The 26,188-nt window shown below is 43.2% G+C and overlaps 1 protein-coding gene across 12 annotated transcripts in view; it reads left to right on the forward strand.

The window, feature by feature from the left end:
- TMEM241 (transmembrane protein 241) overlaps positions 1 to 26,188 on the forward strand; it is a 156,109-nt gene that overhangs the window by 73,834 nt on the left and 56,087 nt on the right. For 7 of the 12 annotated variants that reach the window (XR_012513144.1, XR_012513149.1, XR_012513150.1 and 4 more), the window contains exons 11-13: positions 1,297 to 1,331; positions 10,050 to 10,119; positions 14,376 to 14,469. Coding sequence is in view for 5 of the 12 variants with exons in the window: in XM_074383681.1 (XP_074239782.1) it covers positions 1,297 to 1,331; positions 10,050 to 10,119; positions 14,376 to 14,469 (199 nt within the window). In the remaining 7 variants the exon portion in view is untranslated. The other 5 variants (XM_039463603.2, XM_074383682.1, XM_074383683.1 and 2 more) reach the window with 3 other exon arrangements.

A 26,188-nucleotide genomic window follows, 5' to 3' on the forward strand; every position in this document is an offset into this window, starting at 1 on the left:
GACATAGAGTCCATGCAAAGGGCTAATTATTGTGAAGCCTCCAGTCTCATAGCTACATGCAGCCCTGTCTTACAGACCTACAGCTTCTCAATGACTGGATGGATGCGTGGCTCTTCCCACTGGCTTTCTCCCAAACCTCCTGTCTAGCCTCTGCTAGCCACTCTGCTGCTGCCCTGGGGCCATCAGAGAACCTGAGCTTTATAGGAAGAGCAAAGGAAAAGCACAAGAAACACAGAAATGGCACCGGGAGACAACCCTCAGAGCAGGCGGGGCTCCCAGTGGTTTCTGTGCTCACAGCCTTCTTCCTCCACTCTGCCTGGGATGTCACCACCAGCTGGGGATTCCTTGTGGTGGTTCCCAATCCTGATGCACTTTAGAGCCACTGGGGGGCCATAACAAAATAAAACAACTGATGCCTGCTCCTCAGAGATTCCGATTTCAGCCAGGATGCTGGGCTATTCTGATATGCAGCCAGGATTTAGAACCAGAGCAGGCCATCCAGCACTTTAAAAAATGCCCTCCCATACTTAGATAACATGTTTTATTCCTAACCTCTAACTTGATTTATATCAAGGCTGCCTGGGTGGCAAGAGTTTTGATAGAAGAGGTTGCAGAGGGTGGGGGGCCCCCCAAGTGGGATTTGGCCTTGTGAAGGCACTGCAGAGGGGCGAGGGGGAATGGGAGGGGTTTCTAGAGAGGGTGATGGGAGGGTGCCAAGGATGAACGGGGCTCACATCAAAGGAACACTCCTCTTGATTCTCTTTTCATTCTTTCCCCTCTGTGGTATCTATTGAAAATCAGTAAAGGTAGTTTTCAGCCACACGGTGGATGGGCTGGATCAATTGTGGGCTCGCCTCTTGGAAATTTAGCTATCTTCTACACAGCTAATTGTGTGGCAAAAATATATGTAGCTCACACACAACAGCTAGCTTTTACATTGCAATCCATTTTAATTTGGAGTTTGTTTAGCCGATAAATACTCTTGGTAGAGTAGGTGAGTATGATCGTAATTAGAGTCAGCCAGGACCAAGAAAAGAGACCCAGCGGACTCTCAGGTTGAGACATGGATTCACACTCCGTCCCAAGCCTGTCCCAGGAGGCAGTCCTCTTGCCAAAACATGAGGCATTTCAAGACATTCTTACTCTCTCCGAGGAGCTGGATTTAGGCAGAATGAGTCAGCGCAGATAATTTGCTTTTAGGCAATTTTAACTATTTACAAATAAATGGGTGGGAATGGGTAGGGTTTTTTTTGGTGCCAGGGAACCTTCTTGACCACTTTGCTTTCTCTTTTCCAGTGTGGTGCTCCTGGCATTTGCATCTCATCCCACAGGTAAACGCCACCCGAGTGTTGTTCTGTCTGTCTGTCTGACGTGGCTTATTGGACCCAGTGAGCCTGTCTCTCAGAGACATTTCACAAGAGAATGTTTTTGCCCAGCCAAGGGTGACTGCAAGGGGAGGAAAGTCCCACCTGTTTTTAAACTGCCCTTAATAAAGCAATTTATCGCCCAGGAATGTATTCTTACCCCTTCTTGTTGTCTGTGTTTTCTTCCTGTATGGTCTCAGATATATATACAGGTCCATTTCCTGCTGAGTAAAGTAGTGCCTATTTTGCCGTCTTCTGAAATTCCTTTTCCAAGCATCCTGAATTGTTCTTCATTTCATTCATTCATTCATTCATTCATTCATTCATTTTGAGATGGAGTCTCGCTCTAGCCCAGGCTGGAGTGCAGTGGCATGATCTCAGCTCACTGCAACCTCTGCCTCCTGGTTCAAGCAATTCTTCTGCCTCAGCCTCCTGAGTAGCTGGGGCTACGGGCATGCGCCACCACGCTTGGCTAATTTTTGTATTTTTACTAGAGACAGGGTTTCACCATATTGGTCAGGCTGTTCTTGAACTCCTGACCTCATAATCTGTCCACCTCGGCCTCCTAAAGTGCTGGGATTATAGGCATGAGCCACCGCGCCTGGCCTGCTGTTCATTTCTATTGTTAAAAGATTTGGTGAAAAAGTTCAAAAGTTCAAAAAACTCCCTGAATCCTTTTTTGGTTATAACTTCAGGAGCAGAAGTTATTGTTCTTATAGGAGAATATGAGGGGCCTCTTGCAATCCCAAAATGTGTCTCAGGGCCTGCTATGGTACCCTAAATTCCATGATCAGAATCACCCCAAAGGGTAACCTCAAATAAAATATTAAGGGGTAAATACAAGAAATAAGTGAAGCAGAGTTGGTGCTCTAATTCTTGTTTGAATTTTGCAAATCAGTGTTATGCTCTATCTGGCATCATTTTTTTTTAAGTTTGTATCATGTGTCACCATGATTCTCATAATTGCAGATGAAAGAAGTCAGTTTTTAAAATGTATCTCCACTCTATTGCTGCCTCAATTGCTCTGTAGCTGCTTTTCAGATTTAGGAATTACCCACAAGACCCTATTCCATCACAGATTTTTGCTTTGAAAGGCTTTGAAGTTGATGCCAAAAGATAAAACAATGGCCGGGCATGGTGGCTCATGCCTGTAATCCCAGCACTTTGAGAGGCTGAGGTGGGTGGATCACTTGAGGTTAGGAGTTCGAGATTTGACCAGCTTGACCAACATGGTGAAACCCCGTCTCTACTAAACATACAAAAAATCAGCTGGGCATGGTGGCGGACCCCTGTAATCCCAGCTACTTCAGAGGCTGAGGCAGGAGAATCTCTTGAATCCAGGAGGTGGAGGTTGCAGTGAGCTGAGATCGCACCATTGCTCTCCAGCCTGGGTGACACTGTGAGACTCCATGACTCCATCCCCCCCCAAAAGTTAAAACGATAATGTCTGTGTGTGGCATGGCTGAAAATACACGTTCTATTGGTCATTCTCTGTGGCTTCGTGGAGTGTGGTGCAAAGAATAGACTCAGAATAATTGGAATTTTCCTTGGCTCCCCTACTGAGTGGGCTTAAGATCATTTTTTTCAAACAAACTACAAAATGAATGTTTACTGACCACTTGCTATACAGAAGGCATTACCCCAGCCCTCTAGGTCCCAGCTTTCGCATCTAGAAAATGAGAACGGTGAACTGGCAGCTTTCTAAGGTCCCTTCAAGCTCTCATCCTGTGCTCAAAAGCAGTAACAGCTTTCTGCTGGTGTTTTTAGCTGCTTCTTTCTGTTGGTGTTTTACCTGCTATCTGAATGAGGATCCTCAGGGAGTTGCTGATAGTGAATCAAGAATAATGTTTCTAGATTGTATATGACATATCTGAATCCATGTCTCATAAGGATAACTTGAATACTTTTTTCTTAATACATTACACTCTGCTTGCCATATGAAAGCACAGTTCCCACTGTCTGCCTGCTCCTGTGAATGATGACTTCTCAAAACTCAGAAGTTTACTGTTGAGTCCCCCGCTGCTGTCATTTGCTCAAAGTCTATCATTCTTAGAATAGTAAGTCCTGTGAAGCCAGGCTGTTAACCCTAAGCGGGTTCCACTTACCCATACTGCCGGCTGTCTGCCTTTCAGTTGTGTTTCCTATCATTTCTTTATGTAGCCAGGCAGCTGCCACCCAGCAGACATTTTAGAGCCTCCTGAGTATCCTGCCCTTTGAATTGTGCTTTTGTCAAAGGTCTTTGGAAAGTTATGTTCACAGATTCTCCTTGGTTTACATATACGTTTACATCATGACTTATTTCTAGTGGACTTGAGTGAATAAAATTTTTTTTTTTTTTTTGAGATGGAGTTGTACTCTGTTGCCCAGGCTAGAGTGCAGTGGTATATCTCAGCTCACTGCAACCTCTACTTCCTGGGTTCAAGCAATTCTTCTGCCTCAGCTTCCTAAGTAGCTTGGATTATAGGCACCTGCTACCACGCCTGGCTAAGTTTTGCATTTTTAGTAAAGATGGGGTTTCACCATGTTAGCCAGGCCGGTCTGGAACTCCTGATCTCAAGTGATCTGCCCACCTCGCCCTCCCAAAATGCAGGGACTATAAGCATGAGCTGCCACGCCTGGCTGGGTGAATAATTTTTACCTAAAGAAATCATGCTGCCCTTCCACTAAGAGGTTGTGCTTGTTAATTTGTTACACTTATGATGGTCAGAGCTGAAAGGAATCTTAGTGATTATCCCAGGTGCCACCAAATTGTATTAATTGCTTGTGCACCAACCTAATACAAATGTGGAGACTGAAACCCTGAGGGGTTAAGTGATGTGACCAAGATGATACAGGGTAGGTGAGGAGCAGAGGGAGACTGGGGATAGGTCTCCTGACCCTCTTTCTAGGTTTTTCTTTTTAAATGCTACTCTTTGATCCTACACTTTATTAAAGTGTAACAATAAAGCGATAACAATAAAGTGATTTTTCAATGCTGCTCTTTGATCTTATACTTTATCAAAGTAACAATAAAGTACAATAACAATAAAGTGATCCGACACTTTATTGTTATTTTTGAGATGGAGTCTTGCTCTGTTGCCCAGGCTGGAGTGCAGTGACGCGATCTTGGTTCACTTTAACCTCTGCCTCCCGTGTTCAAGTGATTCTCCTACCTCAGCCTCCTGAGTAGCTGGGATTACAGGCACCTGCCACCATGCCTGGCTAATTTTTGTAATTTTAGTAAACACGGGGTTTCATCATGCTGGCAGGCTGGTCTCAAACACCTGACCTCAGGTGATCGCCTGCCTCAGCCTCCCAAATTGCTGGGATTACAGGTGTGAGCCACCACACCTGCCCCCCTATACTTTATTATAAAGTGTCCTACTCCAGAGAAAGCTTTCGTACAATGTTCTTAAATTTCTGTTTGGAACTGCTTTTGGTTTTGGAGATGTGTTTTTGAACATGGTGACTGTTGGTAATAGCTTAGACATTTTGGCCAACAGTCTAATGTTTTCCTTGAGTTACTGCTAAACTTTTAGGTCAATACATAAATACCTTGGACACTTAATTACTCTTTGGCAATACGAAGTGGTCAGAAATATAAGGCTATAGAATGTCCTGGGCAAAGGAGTAATTTAAAATAGGCTTCAGTTTCTTCTTGAGGTAATGAAAATGTTCTGGAATTAGATAGTGGTGATGGTTGCACAACTCTATGAACATACTAAAAACCACTGAAGTGCTCATTTTAAAAGGGTGAGTTTTATAATATGCAAATTATATCTCAATTAGAAAATATATTTGGGGAATACAAGGACATCGCTCTCATTTGAAAACCTGTTTGGAGCCTAATTATGCCAGAAGGGATACTTGCATGGATTAATTTTTCTTCAAGTTATATTTTCATGATTTTTGAAAAAGAACGGACATAGATGTTCACCTTCCCTGCCCTCTCCTGCAGTATGGGGGATGGGTCTGCGGTGGGCAACCCAGTGTCCCAAGACTCTCTCTGATGAATCCAGCAGGCTCCACAATGCCCTGATTGTGCCCTTGAAGGATTCTTGTCTGCTACTTTGATTTGTTGCCATTTCCTGCTAGCTGAGGTGGTGTCATTGCAGAGGCCAGGTACAGAAAGTCAGGCTTATAAGAAAGGTCTTGCCGGGCCGTGGCACTGGCTGTGTCAGCAGCAGAAGTGACTGTGGGCTTCCTTGCTGTAAGGGAGCAGGGCAGCTCTTAAAGGATGGTTCCAATTCCTGCCAGTTCATTCATTAGCTTTCTGATTGGACCCATGGTGTCTAGCCCATTGCAAGGTAGGACAGCACTTTATTCTTTCTCACTTGCTTGCCATCTAGACCGTCCGCTGCAGGGCCTGAGTGTGGGTTGGGGCGAGCTGTCTTCCTGGTTCCCCACTGCCCCAGTTTAAGACACAGAGTCAGCATCCATAGGGACAGTCTTCTTGGAAGGATCTTTTCATACTTTCAGACATTTTACAGCTGGGCTCAATTCTTTTTGGTTTCTTCTTACCCCTTCTTTTTTATTTTATTTTATTTTTTCGAGACAGAGTCTCACTAAGTTGCCCAGGCTGGAGTGCAGTGGTGTGATATCTGCTCACTGTAACCTCTGCCTCCTGGGTTCAAGTGATTCTCCTGCCTCACCCTCCCGAGTAGCTAGGATTACAGGTGCCCATCACCACACCAGCTAATTTTTGTATAGTAGAGATGGGGTTTCACCATGTTGTTCAGGCTGGTTTTGAACTCCTAACCTCAAGTGATCCACCCGCGTTGGCTTCTCAAAGTGCTAGAATTACAGGCTTGAGCCACCACATCCCATGCCCTTCTTTTATTATTTGTATCTTAGTTATTTGATAGTACTTCAAAAACATTTTTAAATTGATAAATAATTTACTGTATAGCTCGATCAATTTTGGCAAATCTAGGACCTGCGTAACTTATACCCCATCAAGATGCAGAACATTTCTGTCCCTGCAGAAAGCTTCCTCCTGCACCTTCCTAGTCACTCTCTCTCCACACCGTGAAGGCCTTTACAGATCTGATGTCTGTTACCATAGATAAATTCTGTCTATTCTCAAACCCTTATAAATAGAATCATTAGTACTTTTTGTGTCTGGCTGTTACATGCAGCACAACGTCTAGAGATTCATTCATGTTGCTGTGTGTATCGTGAGTTTGTTCCTTTTGGTTGCTGAGTAGGGTTCCATTGTATGGATATACCATGCTTGTTTATCTGTTTACCTGTTGATGCTCACCTGGGCTGTTCCCAGCTTGTGCCTGCTCTGAACATTCTCACACCAGCCTTTTTGTGGACTTACGTTTTCATGTCTCCTGGATGAATACTTCACAATAGGATTTCTGGGTCTTAGAGTAGATGTATGTTTCACTTTCTAAGAAAGGGTTTTTTCTAAAACGTTTGTACCATTTTCCACTCCCACCCAGCAGTGTGTGAGAGTTCCAGTTGCTCCACATCCTCACCAGCACGTAACCGTTGTCAGTCCTATCTGAACTCTTCTAGAGGGTGTGTGAGGGCTTCTGGATAGTGCTTTTGACCACGCTTCTCTCCTCACACTCTCCTGATTGGAAAGTGGGGCTCTCTTACAGATGCACCTTTGGAGTGTGTGGGCAACGGTGGTGGGACTCAGGCAGGCGGTTCCGTGTGCCCTCAGCGTGCCCCACCAGAGTTTGCTGCTTGGTGGGTGGAATCCATTTAGCCTTTTGACTTCACGATTCATGTCAAGGCTCCAAGAATCTCGTAACCTTCCTTGAGAAGAGGACCACCTTTCCCCTCGCACTCTTTTAAGTATAGTAGAGAACAGGGAATTTCCCCTGTTAAAGAGTTTATACTTCCTATTTGTATGGGGCCCCTTAGCTGTGGTGTTCAAGAGAGCTCTAGGAAATTTCAGGGAACGGGAGAGGAACAGGAAGACGCAGGAACCTGACCCAGAAACAACCTTGTTACCTGGTGTGTCTGTCACTCATGTGTGAGACAGAGCAGGCAGCACTAATCACTGCTTGGAACCGACCCCCTGTTTTCCTGCCAGTTTTGAGGGCGAGAACATGAGAGGAAATTTTCCTCACGTTCAAATATCAGTTAGTCTTGAATGTGGTTGTATCGTGCCACACTTTTCACCGTGGCAATTTCATGCTTCGTAATCTTTAGAGAAATGGGATTCACTCGCTCACTCAGAGTCAGCGGAATTTTAACTGCAGAATACAAGAGCGAGGGCCCAACTCGGGCTCCATTGCGTAAGCCGCATGTTGCTGTAGCAAAACATGTTTACAACTCTTTAGCCACTCGATTTGAGCTTAAGCAGTGTAGTTCAGCACTAGATGGTGCAGGAGTGTTGTCTTGCAGCAATTTTTTAGGCTCCTGGATTGAGTTTGCATGTGGCTGGGGCCAGCCAGCCACACGCTGCAACCTCTTCCGGGGGTATTGATAGCACAGTCACTAACATTTGCCGTTCCGGGGTTGCTGTGCACTCTCTGCTTAAGAGTACTACTTAGAGAAGACAGGTGGAAGGCATCAAAGGGGACTATTTGAGGTCGGCTTGAAATTGACCACAGAGCCAGCTGGAAACTAGAACATTCGCTCTAGGGAAGGCAGGAGATGATCAGGTCTTTCCGACACTCTCGATCTGGTAGTGCTGGCTGTGTGCTGGGTGTGTTGGGTATGGCGCTTGCACACAGTGGGTGCAGGGATGAGTAAAATAGCGTCCCACCTCTCAAGGACTCGATAATTCTAGGAGGAGGAACAGGTGTGAAGTCAGTTAAGTGCTGTGTGATACAGGTGTGACGGTTTTAGAACTGGTTCAAAGGTAAGGGCTAGTTACTCTCTTATTTTCTCTCTGTCATTAATTTATGGGGTTTTCAGGATTTGGGTGGGGGTTATTATTTCCTGAGGACTGTGGGTTTTTTTCTTTCTTTCTTTTCCTCCCTCCCAGTCTTCCTCTGACCACACTTCTGCTCTTTAGACCCCCTCCAAAACGTGGGCTGTGCTGGATAAGCTGCCATGCACCGTGAGTCCCATTTACCTTGCTGGAGCGTTTCTGATGAAAGACGGGGTGCTGGGTGGGGCACAGCCTGAGGGGCCTCAAGGTCCTGGGTTTCATTTGTCCCCCTCTCCGCCGTTCCTCATGACCACACTGGCTGTGCTGCAGTTCCTCTCAGCCTGAGAGGAAAATTGGGAAAGGGCCAAGAGCCCACCACTGCCAAAGAGACGGAACGAATTCTCCATGGACGTGGACAGACTCTGCCTCCACCTGCCTCAGTGGAGGGCTGTGGCCACTCTCTGGGTTTGGGGTCCCCAGGGCACCCTTGCTTATCACTTCCGTGTGAAAAGGAACTTCAGGATATATCCATGCTCTTCTCACTGTAAATGACAACTGATGTTGTCCATGACAAATTCCCTCTACCAACAGAGGTCCCAATTTGACAGTAGAGGTTTTAGAGAAATCGTGGCTGAAAGAAAACAAGAACTCTTGTTGTGCTGCATGAAAACCAGATCCCAAGAAATCCCCTCCTTATAGTTAAACACACACTCACTTGCAGAAACAAAGAAAATAACAGTCATAACTTTAAAAAGCCCTCCAGAGAAATCGAACTCAGAACTTGCCTTCCCAATAGATAGTTGAATCATTTGAGATCCTTTGGGTCTCCAAGAAAGCGTAGGAGCCCGTTGTGTCTTTTGATCTGAAACTCTTGAGTAATAGTATAATGGTGAAGGAAATGCTGCCTGTGTGTTCCACAGCACACCTAACATACTAGCAATACTGAGGGAAATCAGCCCCCTTCCCTCAACCCCCAGAACTGAGAGACAGGCCAAGGCCCAGGGGTCTGGAAGACAGAGCTCTCCAGGGGATTCAGACATTTCAGATTTGGAAGGCTCAAGCTATCTGCTGTGGAAATGCTTCATTCCTTTTCTCCGGACATTTTTGGAAGGCTTTCTGCTGTTTTAATCTCCTGACTTCTTGTTTGTGACCAAGTTCAAATTCCAGAGAGAGAAGCAGCCAATATGTGTGATTATTTCCTCTTGCACCAACTGGAACTAAAAGAATGAACTTACTTCACAAGAAATAAATGTACCCTTTGGACCTCCAACTAAAATGAATTTGCACAGTTGGTCTGGCCCCCGTGCTGTTCTTGCAGTCATTAAACATGAAAATGAAAAATAAAAAAATGTCAGGGCAGTGCCTTCATGACCTTTTTTTAGATATAAGGCAGAAAAGAAGAAAAAACTCTTGAAAAAGATTCTTTTATCCTGCACACTCTCTTGTGGAGGGTTGGCTGCCTAGTTGAGAGGAGTCAGCCTAGGGTTTAGATTGACTAGAGTTCACATTCTGGCTCCATAGTTGTGCAATTTTAGCCATGTTTCTTAACTTCCCTGAGCCCCAGTTTAAATAGACATAATAAAACCTCACAGAGTTGTTACTAAGATTGAAAGAGAAAAATACCTAAAGATTTTAGCATTGGGCCCTGCACAAGGCATGCTCTCACTAAATGGGCATTATTATCATCATAATGTTATTATCATGATAAGACAATGTCAGTAACAGAATCCCTGGGGGATGTCAGAGTTAATTTAATGCCCGGGGACTGAAAACACAGGCCTGCTAAAGACCCCCTCCTGGGATGGCAGGGGGCAGAGGGGCACATGAGGCCGCATGGGTCACTGTTTCACCATTGCTCTGCCCCTCAGGTGATCTCTTCAGCGTCCTGGACTTCCCATTCCTGTACTTCTACAGATTCCATGGCAGCTGCTGTGCCAGGTAATGTTAAGCTCATTCATGTGAATGCTTTCTGTGCTGTCCACTGTGTCTTCATCTCTGTGAAGCTCAAGGTCACTGCTGGTGACTCGAGTGAGTGGCAGGAGAGAGTGGTGGTGGGTGCAGGTGGGGAAGCAGTCACTGCGTCACCAGCAGGCTGTCACTTAGCCCCCTCAGACACTCAGGGCCAGCTTGGGCCCGTGGAAGTGCCTCCCACAAAACAGTGAAAACCAACAAAGTGGTTTTCACACTTTGCTGAAGACCAAGGATTCTCCCACTTTTTTCGCCCTCCACAAGCAAATCTCACATAGAATTGCAATATATAAAATTGATGAAACGGATCAAGTTAAAGGGAAGATTTAGGTTCAGAATCCCACCTGCTCAGCTTTTACCTTGGCCTCCTTCTTGCTCTTCAAGGCAACCTCCAAAATAACCTCCACCAAACCTGAAGACTCTGAGAAATAGATTTTGGAAACTGATGACTAGGAGATGCCTAGACAACAAGGTGATCATTAGTGCTTGGTCTTGGGAAGGACTCAGGGATATAGGCCAGTTAGAGGGCTGCATCCGAACACACAGAGGTGTATCCTCGCCCTCGCCCCATGTCCTGCCATGATCACCACTCTGCTTGACCTCGGCATGCTGAGAAGTGGAAAGCCTTCTGTGGATAGGCCCAAAGCATGTGTGGTATTCTAATATGGTAGAAAGACCAACCTGGGTTGAACCCCACAATTGCTGTTGCTAATTGTGTGATCTTTGGGTCCTAAACTTTGTGCCTGGCCCAATAAATGGTGGCCATTATGATTATCTACTCGGGTTGACTATAAATGTCATGTCAATAGACCGTGAAGAATTGCTGTGTAAAAGTCAGGTTGCCTGTTCCCACACATACAAAACAATGCCTTGTGAAGCAGTGACTCTTTACAATGTTAAAAAGCTGCTGTGTGGCTAGTGGATATGTCCTGTTCCTCTGCTGTGTTCCGGCCAAAAGAAAAAAGAATCAATATTATAGAGTTTGTTTCTGCATTTGAGCCTCGGAATGATTTATTTATCACCTTAGAAAAGATTCAGGAAAACACTGACACAATTCACTTTCCCAGTTCCTGTCAATTGATTAGGCCTTGCCCGTTAGCTGGAATCACATGACGTGAGTCTTCGTGCTGGGCGGGCAGCTGCAGACTTGTTTCCCTTTGAGTCTGGTTATTTGGCAGCATGGGCAAGCAGGGTCAGCCATTGTTTGGTTATTTGGAACAGAGCAGCACAGTTCGTAGCCCATTGATGGTGGCTTTGTGGGGTGACAATTGGGCTCTATTTCTGCCCCTTTTAATCTGCAACTTTCCCATAATGCAACATGATAAATCTGCTGTTTCTTTTTTTTTATTCTAAAGATCTGGAAATCTCTATTTGAATTGATTTGACTCTGTTACATTTTACCCATGCTTCTCTACAGAGCTCAGCCTCTTTGAGGGATGCGTCGATTTTCCGTGTCATTTCAGAGGCTCCACCGTATCTCAGACTGAGCATTGTCACTTTTGGGAGGTTCTGGGGGAGCTCAGGGTGGCATGGTAGCCGTAGCCCAAAGACCCCATTAGCCGGAGTCTCTTATTCCCAGACTCCTTCACTTCTGAGAACCTCCCTCTGCTTTTCCTATCTGCCTCCCTAGCAAGGGATAGACGAGCTGAAAGTGCACAGAGAAAGATAAGAGATCCACGAGTAATGTAAAAATGAGTCACAGACATACAAATCAGGCGATGGGAAAGAGTCCCAGATCCTTCCACAAGCCTGTCAGTCACAAACCGGCACGAGCTTATCCGGGCCCAGAGTCTGCACTGAGGGGACAGTCAATGTGGAATCATGCTACTCCTGTGGCTAGAGGCAGGGAGGAGAGGGAAAGACTCGAGGGAAAGGAAGTCTGAGAGGTTGGGCCGGCACCTGTGAAGTTACCTCCTTGGACGCAGAGGTGGGAGCCAGCAAAAGGAGCCTGGAGCACTGGCTACCTCCCTTTTCAGCCCTACCCTCATGACCACCAGCGCCTGGCACATCTCACTCTTTACCTAGCTGGTCAAGAACCTTTCCATGAAGCCTCACCTCTTCCCCAATTGTGCTGCCTCCAAATATCAGGAAGAGTTGGAGCTCTCTTTGCTTTGGCCCTGGCCACACAGTGGCCCTTTTGAGAAGACTTGCAGCACAGCAACTACATCTGTCCACTGCTGTGCCGGCGCCCTTGCTGTCCAGAGATCTGAAGAGCCATGGAGACCTGGATTCTAGTTGTACCTGTGCCCCAGTTTCGCTGTTAGTAAAGGAAGACTTTGGGGCTAGGTAATCTTACCGTTCTAAAAGCCTCTGGTTTCCGTTAAGATAGGATGATGACTGCTATGATGATTTCTACTTTAAGCAAACTGAACCTTGTAATCCCAGCACTTTGGGAGGCTGAGGCGGGCGGATCACAAGGTCAGGAGATGGAGACTATTTTGGCTAACACGGTGAAACCCCGTCTCTACTAAAAATACAAAAATGAGCCCGGCATGGTAGCACACACCTGTAGCCTCAACTTCTCAGGAGCCTGAGGCAGGAGAATCGCTTGAACCTGGAGGTGGAGGTTGCAGTGAGACAAGATTGCACAACACTCCAGCTTGGCGACAGAGTGAGACTCTGTCTCAAAAAAAAAAAAAAAAGAAAACTGAACTTGAGACAAGAAAAAGGTGGAAAGGGGGATTTGGGGATTTGGTTAAGGTCACGGATTTGGGGATTTGGTTAAGGTCACGAGGGTCAGTGAGCACAGCGAGGAACAGAAGTGCAGGCACTCGGTGTGATTGGGTTGGCCTGCTGCTTACCCACGGGGCCTCTTTACTTTTCGGATGTGAGTAACTTGACATCTTGATCCATAGCTGTTCAGTCTCCCATGACTGCCGATGCAAATCGGAACAAACTTTGCAGGTCATCAGGGCCAAACAGGCTGAAATACGCACAGGGGAAACCTAATGCCTGTCTTTAGTCTTGCCCCAAGAATGTGGCTGTGAACTAGTCTAATCTAATGAAGCAAAGGTACGCATTTCTGTGACATTTGGCCTTAGGTGTGTTCAGTTCAATTCAACCTGCTTCCAATTGAATCTGACAAGCATTTAGTTAATGTGTACTGTAACTGAGACACCATGTTAGGCTCTGTTGAAAATACAAAGAGCAACCCAAGACTGGGTCTTTCCTGCTCAGAACTTGTGATCTGTGTTGGCGCTGCACATTAGTGCCTGTAATAAGGTCAGACGGGAAAGTGGCAATCGAGGGTCTGGAGATGCAAACGCAGTACACCTCACAGGACCTGCCTGTCTAGCTTGGAGTTACAACTGCAGTCATATGTCTTACTTTGCAATTTTCAAGTTCAAATAAAAGTCACACCGAAACTACCACTTACACATAATTGCAGGAAGTCAGCCTTTCTCTCTCTCTGTCTCTTTCTCTTTTTCTTTCACTCTCTCTCTTTCTCTGTCTCACCTCTTCCCCAATTGTCCTGCCTCCAAATGGCAGGAAGCATTTGGAGCTCCCTTTGCTTTGGCCCTGGCCACACAGGGCACTTTTGAAAATAGTTCCAGCATAGGCAACCACGTTTCTGTCTACTGCTGTGCTCTCGCCTATTGGTCCCGACTTCTGAATGGCCCACAAATGCTGCTCCTTCCTCAGGTTCCCATGAGTGGGGATCTTTTCATTCACACACATGTGTAGACATCATTTCCAAAGCATACCTCTGTCGCAGGGCAGCCTGGTTTGGGGGACTTCTGGCCTCAGCCATATGTGACACCGAAGTTAGCCTTCACCTTCAGATTCCTATGAGCCTGGAGGCTAGTCCGGACTCTCTCTTCTCATATGGTCAGTTTCCCTTTGGAAGTCTTTTCCTACCAGTTTGCCTTGCTTGAAAAAAATTTAAGCTCTACTTTTCCAAGCACCGAAACTCCACAACTTCTATGGGAAGGAACAGGAGGTGTCCTCCACCGTTTTTTTTTCTTTCATGATTTAGCCAGAGACCTCTGAAATTTCTTTGCACCACCCTGTCTCACCAATGAAATTCTCTCACCATAGCAAAAGCAGAGCTTAATGACTTTTAAAATTTTTATATTTTCATTTAGAGATTACAGATGTAGAAAACACAGATGAGGTAGAGGTTGTGGAATAATTTGAAACTGATGGGTGAAATATAGCAGAAACTAGTCAGCCATTGGCTAAAGGAAGACAAGCCTCACTAATGAAATAATCTTTTCTCCTTCCAGTGGATTTTTGGGATTCTTTCTCATGTTCAGTACAGTGAAGCTAAAAAGCCTTCTGGCCCCAGGGCAGTGTGCAGCCTGGATTTTCTTTGCTAAGGTAAGAGACGGGAGGGTTGGGAAATTCTCTCTCAAGAGCCTATGTATCCAGAGATCTCAGAGCCTGGGTAATGTGAAGTTGTTTGAGCTTCATGAGACCATTTCTAGGTACTGTCCCTGAGCCTGGTTCTTCCTTCATTTAGGTAATGATTTCTCAGGCCTTCTGCTCGTTTTATCAACATGGCATATTTTGTTTTTTTTCACAGTCCTGGAAGGCATTCATGAATAGGCTCCTTATTTCCTTCCTGGAGGCTATGCAGGTGTCCAGAGCTCAAGTGACTTTCAGTTGATCCAAGGTGATAGAGAAAGGAAGACAGATAAATGGCCAGGTTGGGGCATTTCTATGAAGTCTTAGAAAAGGGACTGTTCAGGCCAGGCGTGGTGGCTCACGCCTGTAATCTAAGCACTTTGGCCGAGGCGGGCAGATCACAAGGTTAGGAGATCAAGACCATCCTGGCTAACACGGTGAAACCCCATCTCTACTAAAAATACAAATTAGCCGGGTGTGGTGACACATGCCTGTAGTCCCAGCTGTTCAAGAGGCTGAGGCAGGAGAATCGCTTGAACCCTGAGGCAGAGGTTGCAGCGAGCCGAGATGACACCAGTGCCCTCCAGCCTGGGTGACAGAGCAAGACTCTGTCTCAAAAAAAAAAAAAGGGTCTATTCTAAGAATGAGCTCTGTGTATATGAATGACTATGGGTGAAACATAAGATAAAGTGGTGGGGAAACCACAAAGAAACAGAAGGAGCGGGAAGGTGGCTGTGGGATGCCCAATCTTTACTGAAACGTAGTGGGGCCACTTCTTCTATTGGCACATTTCATTTTCCTAGGGCCTGTGAGGGAGGCAAGTTGTAGTACCCTAGGTGCTGCTTCTAAGGAGTGAGGCTTCGTAATTAATTTAATTTAGTGAAATCATTATTTAACTTGGGCTTTTAGATGACTATCTTTGTGTCTTTTGGGTTAATTTTTCTCCAGAAAAAAACCTCAAACATTTTGCTTTGAAAATAAGATTTTTAATGGTATTTTCACCCACATGGTCTATTTTATTTTTTATTTTTTGAGACAGGGTCTCACTCTGTTGCCCAGACTGGAGTGCAGTGGCACAATCTCAGCTCACTGCAACCTCTGCCTCCCAGGCTCAAGTGATTCTCCTGACTCAGTCTCCCAAGTAGCTGGGATTATAACCATGCCTAGCTAATTTTTGTATTTTTAGTAGAGACAGGGTTTCACCATGTTGGCCAGGCTGATCTCAAACTCCTGACCTCAAATGATCCACCCGCCTCAGCCTCCCCAAGTGCTGGGATTACAGGCATGAGCCACTGTGCCCAGCCCACATGGTCTATTTTTTAATAGCATTAATGATTCCAATTCTAGCAGGAGGTAAAAAGCAGCTGAGATACTGATTTCCAGCATGACAGAGCGAGGAGGTTGATGAAACTTCTTCCCAAAAAACAGCTAGAAAGCTGGAAGAAGACTGTCAAAAACATCCATTTCAGTTTTGTAAAAATTCACCAAAGACATACAATAAACTGAGAAGAATTTGTTCATGAAAACTACTAACCTTTGGGTAGGAACAGAATGAATCTGTGGTGTTCTTGCCTATCATCACTCCCATTCCCTCCTCCCCAGCTCTGTCAATGTGGTAATTCAACCAGGCTGGGAAAACCAGCAGCCTTACTGCTGCTTCCAGGAGGGGTTCACTCTGTTTGGAGGATTGTCTGTTACATAGGCCAACTCAGTGGTACACGAACATGTAAAGGCCAGTAGCTTTACTAGCTTGACTTTACAGTCCTCATTGGAACAAGCAATGGACCCGTGGTCCACTGGGGGACTTAGTAGGTAGTTCTGAGAGATGAGACAGCTATCAGGGGCTTGCTGTTTTTTTTTATGTATCTCAGATTGAACTTAGTCTGTGTATATGAGCAGTAGAGATGGAGCAGGCTCACATATTCCTGGCCAGTGGAGCCTGCATACACACACAGAGGAGCCGTGAAAGAGCTAGCAGAAAGTAAAAGCCAGGGCAGATGTGAGAACAGCCTGAGGTTTGAATGTACTCCCCAGCCCACACACCCAGTCAGGAGCAGAGAGAAGCCAGTCTGGCCCAAGGTGTTGGAGCAAAATTTCTGACTAGTCTTTGCCAGAACACTAAGCTATGCAGACATGAGGATGACCCTTAGAAGCCAGAATTAAAAATAAAAACAAGAAAAAAATTTGAGTAAAGACATCAGCAGCTGTAGCTTATATGGGAGACAGATTTCACATTCACAGATTTAGTCCAGGAAGATTACTAAATAAGCAAAATAACAATAACAACCAATCTTGTGGGGAAAGTCAGATTTCAGAGTTGCCACCGTATGTTACGTAAAAAGCTCAGTGCTCAGCAGAAACATGAGAGACATTCAGAGAAGGAAAATGTGATCTGCGTGTAGTAAAAAAGTGGTCGGTAGGACTATCTCTGAGTGTCTGTCCTCAGATGTTGGATTTAGCCTAAAAAGACTACAGAGCAGCTATTTAAATTTATTTGGAAATCAAAAGGAAACCATGTTTAAAGAATTGAAGCAAAAAGACTCAGTGAATACAAAACCTCAATAAAGAGATCTAAATTATTTACAGAAAGGAAAAGAAAGAACCAAATGGAAATTCTGGAGGTAAAAGTGCAATAACTGAACTGAAAATGCTCTAGAGGGACTCAGCAGATATGACATGGCCGAAGAAAGAATAAGTGAACTGGCATGTAAAGCAAATGAAGTAATTCAATTAAAAAAAACAGGTTTTTTTTTAAATTGTAGAAATGTGAACAGAGCCTCAGAGACCTGTGAGATACCAAATATAGCAACCAACATACATGTAATATGAATCCCAGAAGAAGGGAAGAGAGGATTAGAACAGTATTTGAAGAAATCAGTTTGTTGAAAAATGTTTATTTACGGATTCAAGAAGTTCAGTGAGTCCCAAGTAAGATAAACAAAAAGAGACCTAGATGCATTGTAATCAAACTATTGAAAGACAAAAGCGAAAATCTTGAAAGCAGCAAGAGGGAAATTATTCAACATATATGGGGAAACAACAGTGTAATTAGTGGCTAATTTCTCATCAAAAACAGTGGAAGCCAGAATGTAGTAGAAAGACACATTCAACATGCTGGGGGAAAAAAAACCTGTCAATCAAGGATTTGATATATAGCAAAACTATTCTTCAAATTGGAAAGAGAAATAAAAACATTCCCAGATGAATGAAAACGAAGAGATTTGTTGCTAGCAGCCATATCAGTAAGCACATTAAATATGAATAGACTAAATACTCAACAAAAAATAGAGATTGCCAGTTTGGATTTTTTAAAAAAACAAAACCCAGCTATATGCTGTCTATAAGAGTCATACCTTAGAGCAAAAGACACAAGTAGTCTGGAAGTAAAAGGATGGAAGAACCACAGACAGTTACCATAAGACAGCTGGGTATAGTGGTATATTAAAATCAGACAAAATAGACTTTAAAATAGGAAATATTATTAGAGAAAAAAATAGGGACATTTAATAATGATAAAAGTGTTCATGCAGTAGGAAGATATAACAGTTCTAAATACATATATACCTAAAGCAGCACCCCAAGACACGGGAAGCAACAAGTAATAGAAAAGAAAAATAGATTATTTAACAATAGTAACGGGAGATTTCAGTACTGTGCTCTCAGCAGTTGATAGAACAACTCAGTAGAAAAGCATGAATAGAGAAGTACATAGAAGACTTCAACAGCACTGTCAACCAACTGACATAACTGAAATGTATTTGAAACTCCACCAGTTGATTTCAGAATACACATTCTTCTCAAGTGCACGTGGAATATTCTCCACAACAGATAGTATGCTGGTTGTCAAAACAACCCCCAAGTTGTAAAAGATTGAAATCATATAAAGTATATTCTCTGACCATAGCAGAGTTAAATTTGAAATTAATAACAGAAAAAAAATCTAGGAAAACCCCATTTATTTGGAAATTAAATAGACTCTAAATAGTTTGTGGGTCAAAGAGGAAATTACAATGGATACTAAAATATTTTTAATCAAATGAAACAAATACAACATATCAAAATTTATAGATGCAGCTTAAAGTAGTGCTCAAAGAGAAATTTGTATCTGTAAACACGTCTATCAGAAATGAAGGTCTCAAATCAATAACCTATGCTTCCATCTTAAGAAACTGGGAAAGAAGAAAGGGCAAACTAAATTCAGAGTAAGCAGAAAGAAGGATATCATGAAGTTTAATATGGAGATTAATGAAATAGAAAACAGAAAAATAATGTAGATTAATGTTGATTCTTTGAAAACATCAGCAACATTGACAAACCTCTGGCTAGTCTGACCAAGAAAATAAGAGAAAAGAGGCCAGGCATGGTGGCTCATGCCTGTAACCAAAGCACTTCAGGAGGCCAAGGCAGGAAGATCACTTCAGCCCAGGAATTCAAGACCAGCCTGGGTAACGTAATGAAACCCCATCTCTACAAAAAGACTTTTAAAAATATTAGCTGAGCCGGGCGCGGTGGCTCAAGCCTGTAATCCCAGCACTTTGGGAGGCCGAGGCGGGTGGATCACGAGGTCAAGAGATCGAGACCATCCTGGTCAACATGGTGAAACCCCGTCTCTACTCAAAATACAAAAAATTAGCTGGGCATGGTGGTGCGTGCCTGTAATCCCAGCTACTCAGGAGGCTGAGGCAGGAGAATTGCCTGAGCCCAGGAGGCGGAGGTTGCGGTGAGCCGAGATCGCGCCATTGCACTCCAGCCTGGGTAACAAGAGCGAAACTCGGTCTCAAAAAAAAAAAAATATTAGCTGAACATGGTGGCACATACCTGCAGTCCTAGCTACTTGGGAGGCTGAAATGGGAGGATCACTGGAGAGGTCAAGGGTGCAGTGAGCCATAATCATGCTACTGCACTCCAACCTGGATGACAGAGTAAGACCCTGTCTCAGAGAGAAAGAGAGAGAGATGCGAGTTATCAAAACTGGAAATGAAGGAAATGATGCTACCACTGATCCTGCAGAAGCTAAAAGGATTGTGTATTGTAAAGAACTTCAGATTTTGAATAACTTTATGACAGAAAATTAGTTGATTTAGATGACGTGGGCAAATTCCCAGAAAGGCACAAATTAGGAAAACTGACTCAAGAAGATATGAAAAATCTGAATACATCCATAACAGGTAAATAAAAATAAGTAGTAATTTGAAAATCTTTCTTAGGTTTTTTTTTGGGGGGGGTGGGGACAGAGTCTCACTCTATTGCCCAGGCTGGAGTGCAGTGGTGTGATCTCAGCTCACTGCAACCTCTGCTACCTGGGTTCAAGCAATTCTCCTGCTTCAGCCTCCCGAGTAGCTGGGATTACCAGCACCTGCCACCACGTGGTTTCACCATCTTGGCCGGGCTGGTCTTGAACTCCCAACTTTGTGATTCACCTGCCTCAACCTCCCAAAGTGCTGGAATTACAGGCATGAGCCACCATGCCCAGCCTCTTTCTTAGGTTTTTAGAAAAAGAAAAGCTTAGCCCCAATTGGCTTTATTAATGAATTATATCAAATATTTAAAGAAAATTAAAAAAAAATCTTTTAGAAACTAAAGAAAGAGGGAATAACTCCCAAGACATTCTATGAAGTGAGTTACCCTGCTCTTAAGCCAGACAACATGAATCAGAAAATGAGCAATATTTCTCATGAACATAGGGACAAATATATTAGCAAAATATTAGAAAAGCAAATTTGGCAGCATATAAAAAGAATTATACACCATGATCGAGTGAGATTTATCTCAGGAATGCATAGTTGGTTTAACATATAAAAATTAATGTAATACATTATTTTCACAGAATAAAGAACAAAAAACATGATCATTTCAATAGGTTCAGAAAAATCATGACAAAATCTAGCATCTATTCATAATTAAAACTCTCAACAAACTAGTAAGAGAACCTGATAAAATCTGTAACATTATCTTTAACAGGAGAAGACTGGAGCTGGGTGTGGTGGCTCACACCTGTAATCCCAGCACTTTAGGAGGCCAAGTCGGGTAGATCACCTGAGGTTGGGAGTTCAAGACCAGCCTGACCAACATGGAGAAATCCCATCTCTACAAAAAATACAAAATTAGCTGGGCGTAGTGGCACATGCCTGTAATCCCAGCTACTCTAGAGGCTGACGCAGGAGAATCACTTGAACCCAGGAGGCAGAGGTTGCAGTGAGCTGAGATCACGGCATTGCACTTCAGCCTGGGCAACAAGAGCGAGACTCTGTCTCAACAAAACAAAACAAACCAGAAGAAGACTGAATGCTTTTCCCTAAGATCAGGAGCAATATAAGAACGTTCACTTTCACCACTTCTATTGAAAATTGTCATGGAATTTTTAGGAATGCAATAGGCAGTGCAGTAGGAAAAAAAAAAAGAAAAGGAAGAAATAAGATTGTCTTTATTCAGAAATGAGATCATCATATATATAGAAAATCCCAAGGAAATTATAAAAATAGTTGAAGGCAGGGTATGGTGACTCGTGCCTATAATCCTCACACTTTCAGAGACTGAAGTGGCAAAATCACTTGAGACCAGCCTGGGCAACATAGTGAGATCCTGTCTCTACAAAAAATAAGAAAAGTAGCTTGGCATGGTGGCATGTGCCTATAGTCCCAGCTACTCGAGAGGCTGAGGCAGGAGGATCACCAGAGCTCAGGAGTTTGTGGATGCAGTGAGCTGTTACCACCACTGCACTCCAGCCTGAGTGACAGAGCAAGACCTTGTCTGTTAAATTAATAAGTAAATACAACTGTAGTTTTATTTGAAAAATATTTTTTTATAGAGATAGGGTTTTACTATGTTGCCCAGGCTAGTTTCAAACCCCTGGCCTCAAGTGATCCTCCCATCTTAGCCTCCCAAAGTGCAGGGATTACAGGTATGAGCCAGTGCACACAGCTCAAAGTTTTATATATTAGTAATGAACAGTCATGTTTATAAAAACAAAATTAAGAAAACAATTCCATTCACAACAGCATTGAAAAGGAAAAAATATTTAGGAAGGTAACACCAAAGAACTATCAGATTTATACATTGAAAACCGTAAAACTGGCCGGGCGCGGTGGCTCAAGCCTGTAATCCCAGCACTTTGGGAGGCCGAGGCGGGTGGATCATGAGGTCAAGAGATCGAGACCATCCTGGTCAACATGGTGAAACCCCGTCTCTACTAAAAATACAAAAAAGTAGCTGGGCATGGTAGCGTGTGCCTGTAATCCCAGCTACTCAGGAGGCTGAGGCAGGAGAATTGCCTGAGCCCAGGAGGCGGAGTTGCGGTGAGCCAAGATCACGCCATTGCACTCCAGCCTGGGTAACAAGAGTGAAACTCCGTCTCAAAAAAAAACAAAAACAAAAACAAACAAACAAACAAACAAAAAAACCCTGTAAAACCTTTTTGAGAGGAATTAAAGAAAATCTTAAAAAGTGGAGGGATGCGATATTGTTAATATGGAAATTTTCCCTAAATTGATTCAACGTAATCCCTATCAAAGTTCCAGCAGGCTTTTTTTTTTTTTTTTTCTTGGTAGAAATTCATAAATTTAGGCCAGGCACAGTGGCTCACGCCTGTAATCCCAGCATTTTGGGAGGCCAAGGCGGGCAAATCATGAGGTCAAGAGATCGAGACCATCCTGGCCAACATGGTGAAACACCATCTCTACTAAAAATACAAAAATTAGCTGGGCATGGTGGTGGGCATTTGTAGTCCCAGCTACTTGGGAGGTTGAGGTAGGAGAATTGCTTGCACCCAGGAGGCAGAGGTTGCAGTGAACCAAGATTGTGCCACTGCACTCCAGCCTGGTGACAGAGTGAGACTCCATCTCAAAAAAAAAGAAAGAAAGAAAAAGAAATTCATGAATTTATCCTAAAATTTATTTTGAAATGCAATAGCCAATGTTGACAAAGATAAAGTTGGGGGACTTAAATCAGGTGATTTGAAAATTCAGTACTAAGCTAGAATAATCAAGGCATTATGATACTGGTGTAGGAATAGGCATTTATGATTAATTGATTTTCAACAGAGGTGCCAAGCACAATGAGGAAAGGATTATTTTTTTTAACAAATGATGTTGGAACAGTCAGATATCCATATACAAACCAGCCCACAAATAAACAGTCTTAGATCCTTGCTTGACATTGTTAACTCAATGGATCACAGACCTAAATGTAATGCTAAAACTGGAAAACTATGAGAAGAAAACATAATAAAAAACCTTTAATGGCCTTGGATTTGGCAGGTTCTTAGATATGACACCAAAAAATAAGTCACAAAATAATTGATAAATTGTATTTTATTTAAATTAAGACCTTCTACAACTCAAAAAACTCCATTAAGAAAATGAAAAGGTAAGCCACAGCCTAGGAGAAAAGATCTGGAAATCATAATGTCTGATAAAGGAACTGTATCCAAAATATATAAAGAATTCTTACAGCTCAATGAGATGACCTACAGCCCAATTTAAAAATGGTCTAAAGGAAATTAGTTTGGTGATTTCTCAAAGAACTTAAAACAGGATTACTATTCAAACCAGCAATCTCATTATTGGGTATATACCCAAAAGACTGTAAATTGTTCTGTCGTAAAGATACATGCACATGTATGTTCATCACAATACTAGTCACAATAGCAAAGACATGGTATCAACCTAAATGCCCATAAATGGTAAACTAGATAAAGAAAATGTGGCACATATACACCGTGGGAAACTATGCAGCCAAGTGCAATGGCTCACACCTGTAATCCCAGCACTTTGGGAGGCTGAGGTGGGCAGATCACCTGAGGTCAGGAGTTCAAGACCAGTCTGACCAACATGGTGAAACCCTGTCTCTACTAAAAATACAAAAATTAGCCAGGCATGGTGGCACACGCCTAGAATCCTAGCTACTCAGGAGGCTGAGGCAGGAGAATCACTTGAACCCAGGAGGTAGAAGTTGCAGTGAGCTGATATCGCACCATTGCACTCCAGCCTCTCCAGCCTGGGCAACAAGAGGGAAACCCTGTCTCAAAAAAAAAAGAAAAAAAAAAAAGAATGAGATCATGTCCTTTGCAGCAACATGCATGGAGGTAGGAGCCATTTTCCTTAGTGAATTAACACAGGAACAGAACACCAAATATTGCATGCTCTCACTTGTAAGTGGGAACTAAACATTGAGAACACATGGGCACAAAGAAGGTAACAGCTGACACCAGGGCCTACTTGAGGGTGAGGGATGGGAGGACAGAGAGGACTGAAAAACTACCTGTTGGGTACTATGCTAATTACCTGGATAATGAAACCATCTGTATGTCAAACCCCTGTGATATGCAGTTTACTTATATAACAAATCTGGGCATGTACCTCTGAACCTAAAATAAGAGTTTAAAAAAATACAAGTTAAAAGCAAATAAATAGGCCAGGCGCAGTGACTCACACTTGTGATGCCAGCACTTTGGGAGGCTGAGGCGTGCAGATCACCTGAGGTCAGGAGTTCGAGACCAGCCTGACCAACTTGGAGAAACCCCATCTCTACTAAAAATACAAAATTAGCCAGTCGTGGTGGCACATGCTTGTTATCCCAGCTACTCGGGAGGATGAGGCAGGAGAATTGCTTGAACCAAGGAGGTGGAGTTTGCAGTGAGCTGAGATCGCACAGTTACACTTCAGCCTGGGCAACAAGAGCAAAACTCTGTCTCAAAAATAAAATAAAAATAATAAATAAAATGATAATATTGAGGCTGGACACAATGGCTCATGCCTGGGAGGCCAAGGCAGGTGGATCACCTGAGGTCAAGTGAAACCCTATCTCTACTAAACATACAAAAATTAGCTGGGTGTGGTGGCACACACCTATAGTTCCAGCTACTCGAGAGGCTGAGGCAGGAGAATCACTTGAACCCAGGAGGCAGAGGTTGCAGTGAACCAAGATCACGCCACTGCACTCCAGTCTGAGCGACAGCGAGACTTCATCTCAAAAAAAAAAAAAAGATAATGTTGATACTTATGAAAAATAAAACTGATCTAAAGACATGAACAGATATTTCACAAAAGAAGATATCTACTGTCTTCTTTATAATAAGTTAATAATAGGTTAATAAGTACATAGGAAGGTGTTTGGCATCACTGGTCATTAGAGAAATGCAAATTGAAAACATGATGAGTTATCACCCCACACCCACTCACATAATTTCTTGAAAATGCTAGTAAGGATGTGGAAAAACCAGAACATTCATAAATTGCTGGTAGGCATCTATGCATCCACTTTGGAATACAGTTTGGTAGTTTCTTAGAAGACTAAACATAAAGTGACTACAGCGTAGCAATTCTATTCTTAAGAATCTATCCAACAGAAATGAAAATATGTGGCCACAAAAAAACTCATACATGAGTGTTCATATTTGCATTATTCATAAGAACCCCAAAGTGGAAATAATTCTAAATGTCCATCAACTAGTGAATATATAAACAAGATATAGCATCTATATACGATTTGGAATACTATTCAATAATCAGAAGGAATGGGCTATTATTAATACATTGCTACAGCATGGATGAACGTCAAAAATACTCTGCTAAGCTAAAGAATCCAATCACAAAAGAATACATGTAGTATTATTCCATTTGTGTGAAATGTCCAGAACAAAGCAAATTTATAGAGACGGAAAGTATACCAGTGGTTTATTGGAGAAAGAAATGGACTGCAAATAGACTCAAAGGAAATTTTTGGCTAATGAAAACTTTCAAACTGGATTGTGGTGATGGTTTCATCACCATTTAAGTTAATTTATTAATTTGTTCATTAACAATCATTCACTTTACAAGAAGTGAATTTTATGGCATGCAGATCCTCCCTGAGAGCTGTAAAGTAATGGTGCTGAAAGCATAGTGCTTAAATCCTGTCTTTTAGGATTGAGGACATTTTTTTCCCCTGTGTATATAATTTTACCTATTTGACCACTAGTTTCAAGTCTCTTTTTCATTTATTGTATTTTTCTTTTCTTCTTAAATTCTGAGGGAGGTTTACACTTTTCTCCTCAATACTTAATTCAGAAGAGGGAGGATTTTTAATTGGCTGCTGTGGTTTAATGCTAATTCTTCTCAAATGAGAATTGGATTCAGTGAGCCATTAAGATCTCTCTCTTCCAGCTTTGGGTACATCAAGCAATCTCCTCTGTCTGTCTGTCTGTCTCTCTCTCTCTCTCTCTCTCTCTCTTTCCTATTTGAAAATAAGCTCGTGATCCTTATGGTAGAATATGTGTCTGTTCTTTGGACCACCTACAGATCAAAATGTGCTGACATTTGAAATACAACAAAATCATACTTAGCAATATAGCATTCCCATGATGTCATTGGGCCTCCACTGGATGCCGGCATGTTCAGAAAGTGACTCAGGAGGATGTTTCAGTGGTACCGGAGGAGAATTGGGTTTATATGAAGATTCAAAAATACACAGGGAGGGAGGTCATTCAGGGGGCTGAGGGGGCCTTCTTCACTGCTCCAAAAGCCCCCATTTTGGGCTGTTTTCGAAGTTACCAATCATGTCAACTTCATCAGTTCCGAGTTCTGAGAGAAGGCGTCCATGTCTCTCTCTGGTCCTGACCTTTTTCAATATCTTCCTCAGATCTGAAGATACTTAGCATGGGGAAAAAGTGCCTTCGAAGTCATTTTATGTTGTTATCACTATTGTTAATGGTTTT

Source organism: Saimiri boliviensis, chromosome 13, assembly GCF_048565385.1.
Source record: "Saimiri boliviensis isolate mSaiBol1 chromosome 13, mSaiBol1.pri, whole genome shotgun sequence".
Taxonomy (NCBI): Eukaryota; Metazoa; Chordata; class Mammalia; order Primates; family Cebidae; genus Saimiri; species Saimiri boliviensis.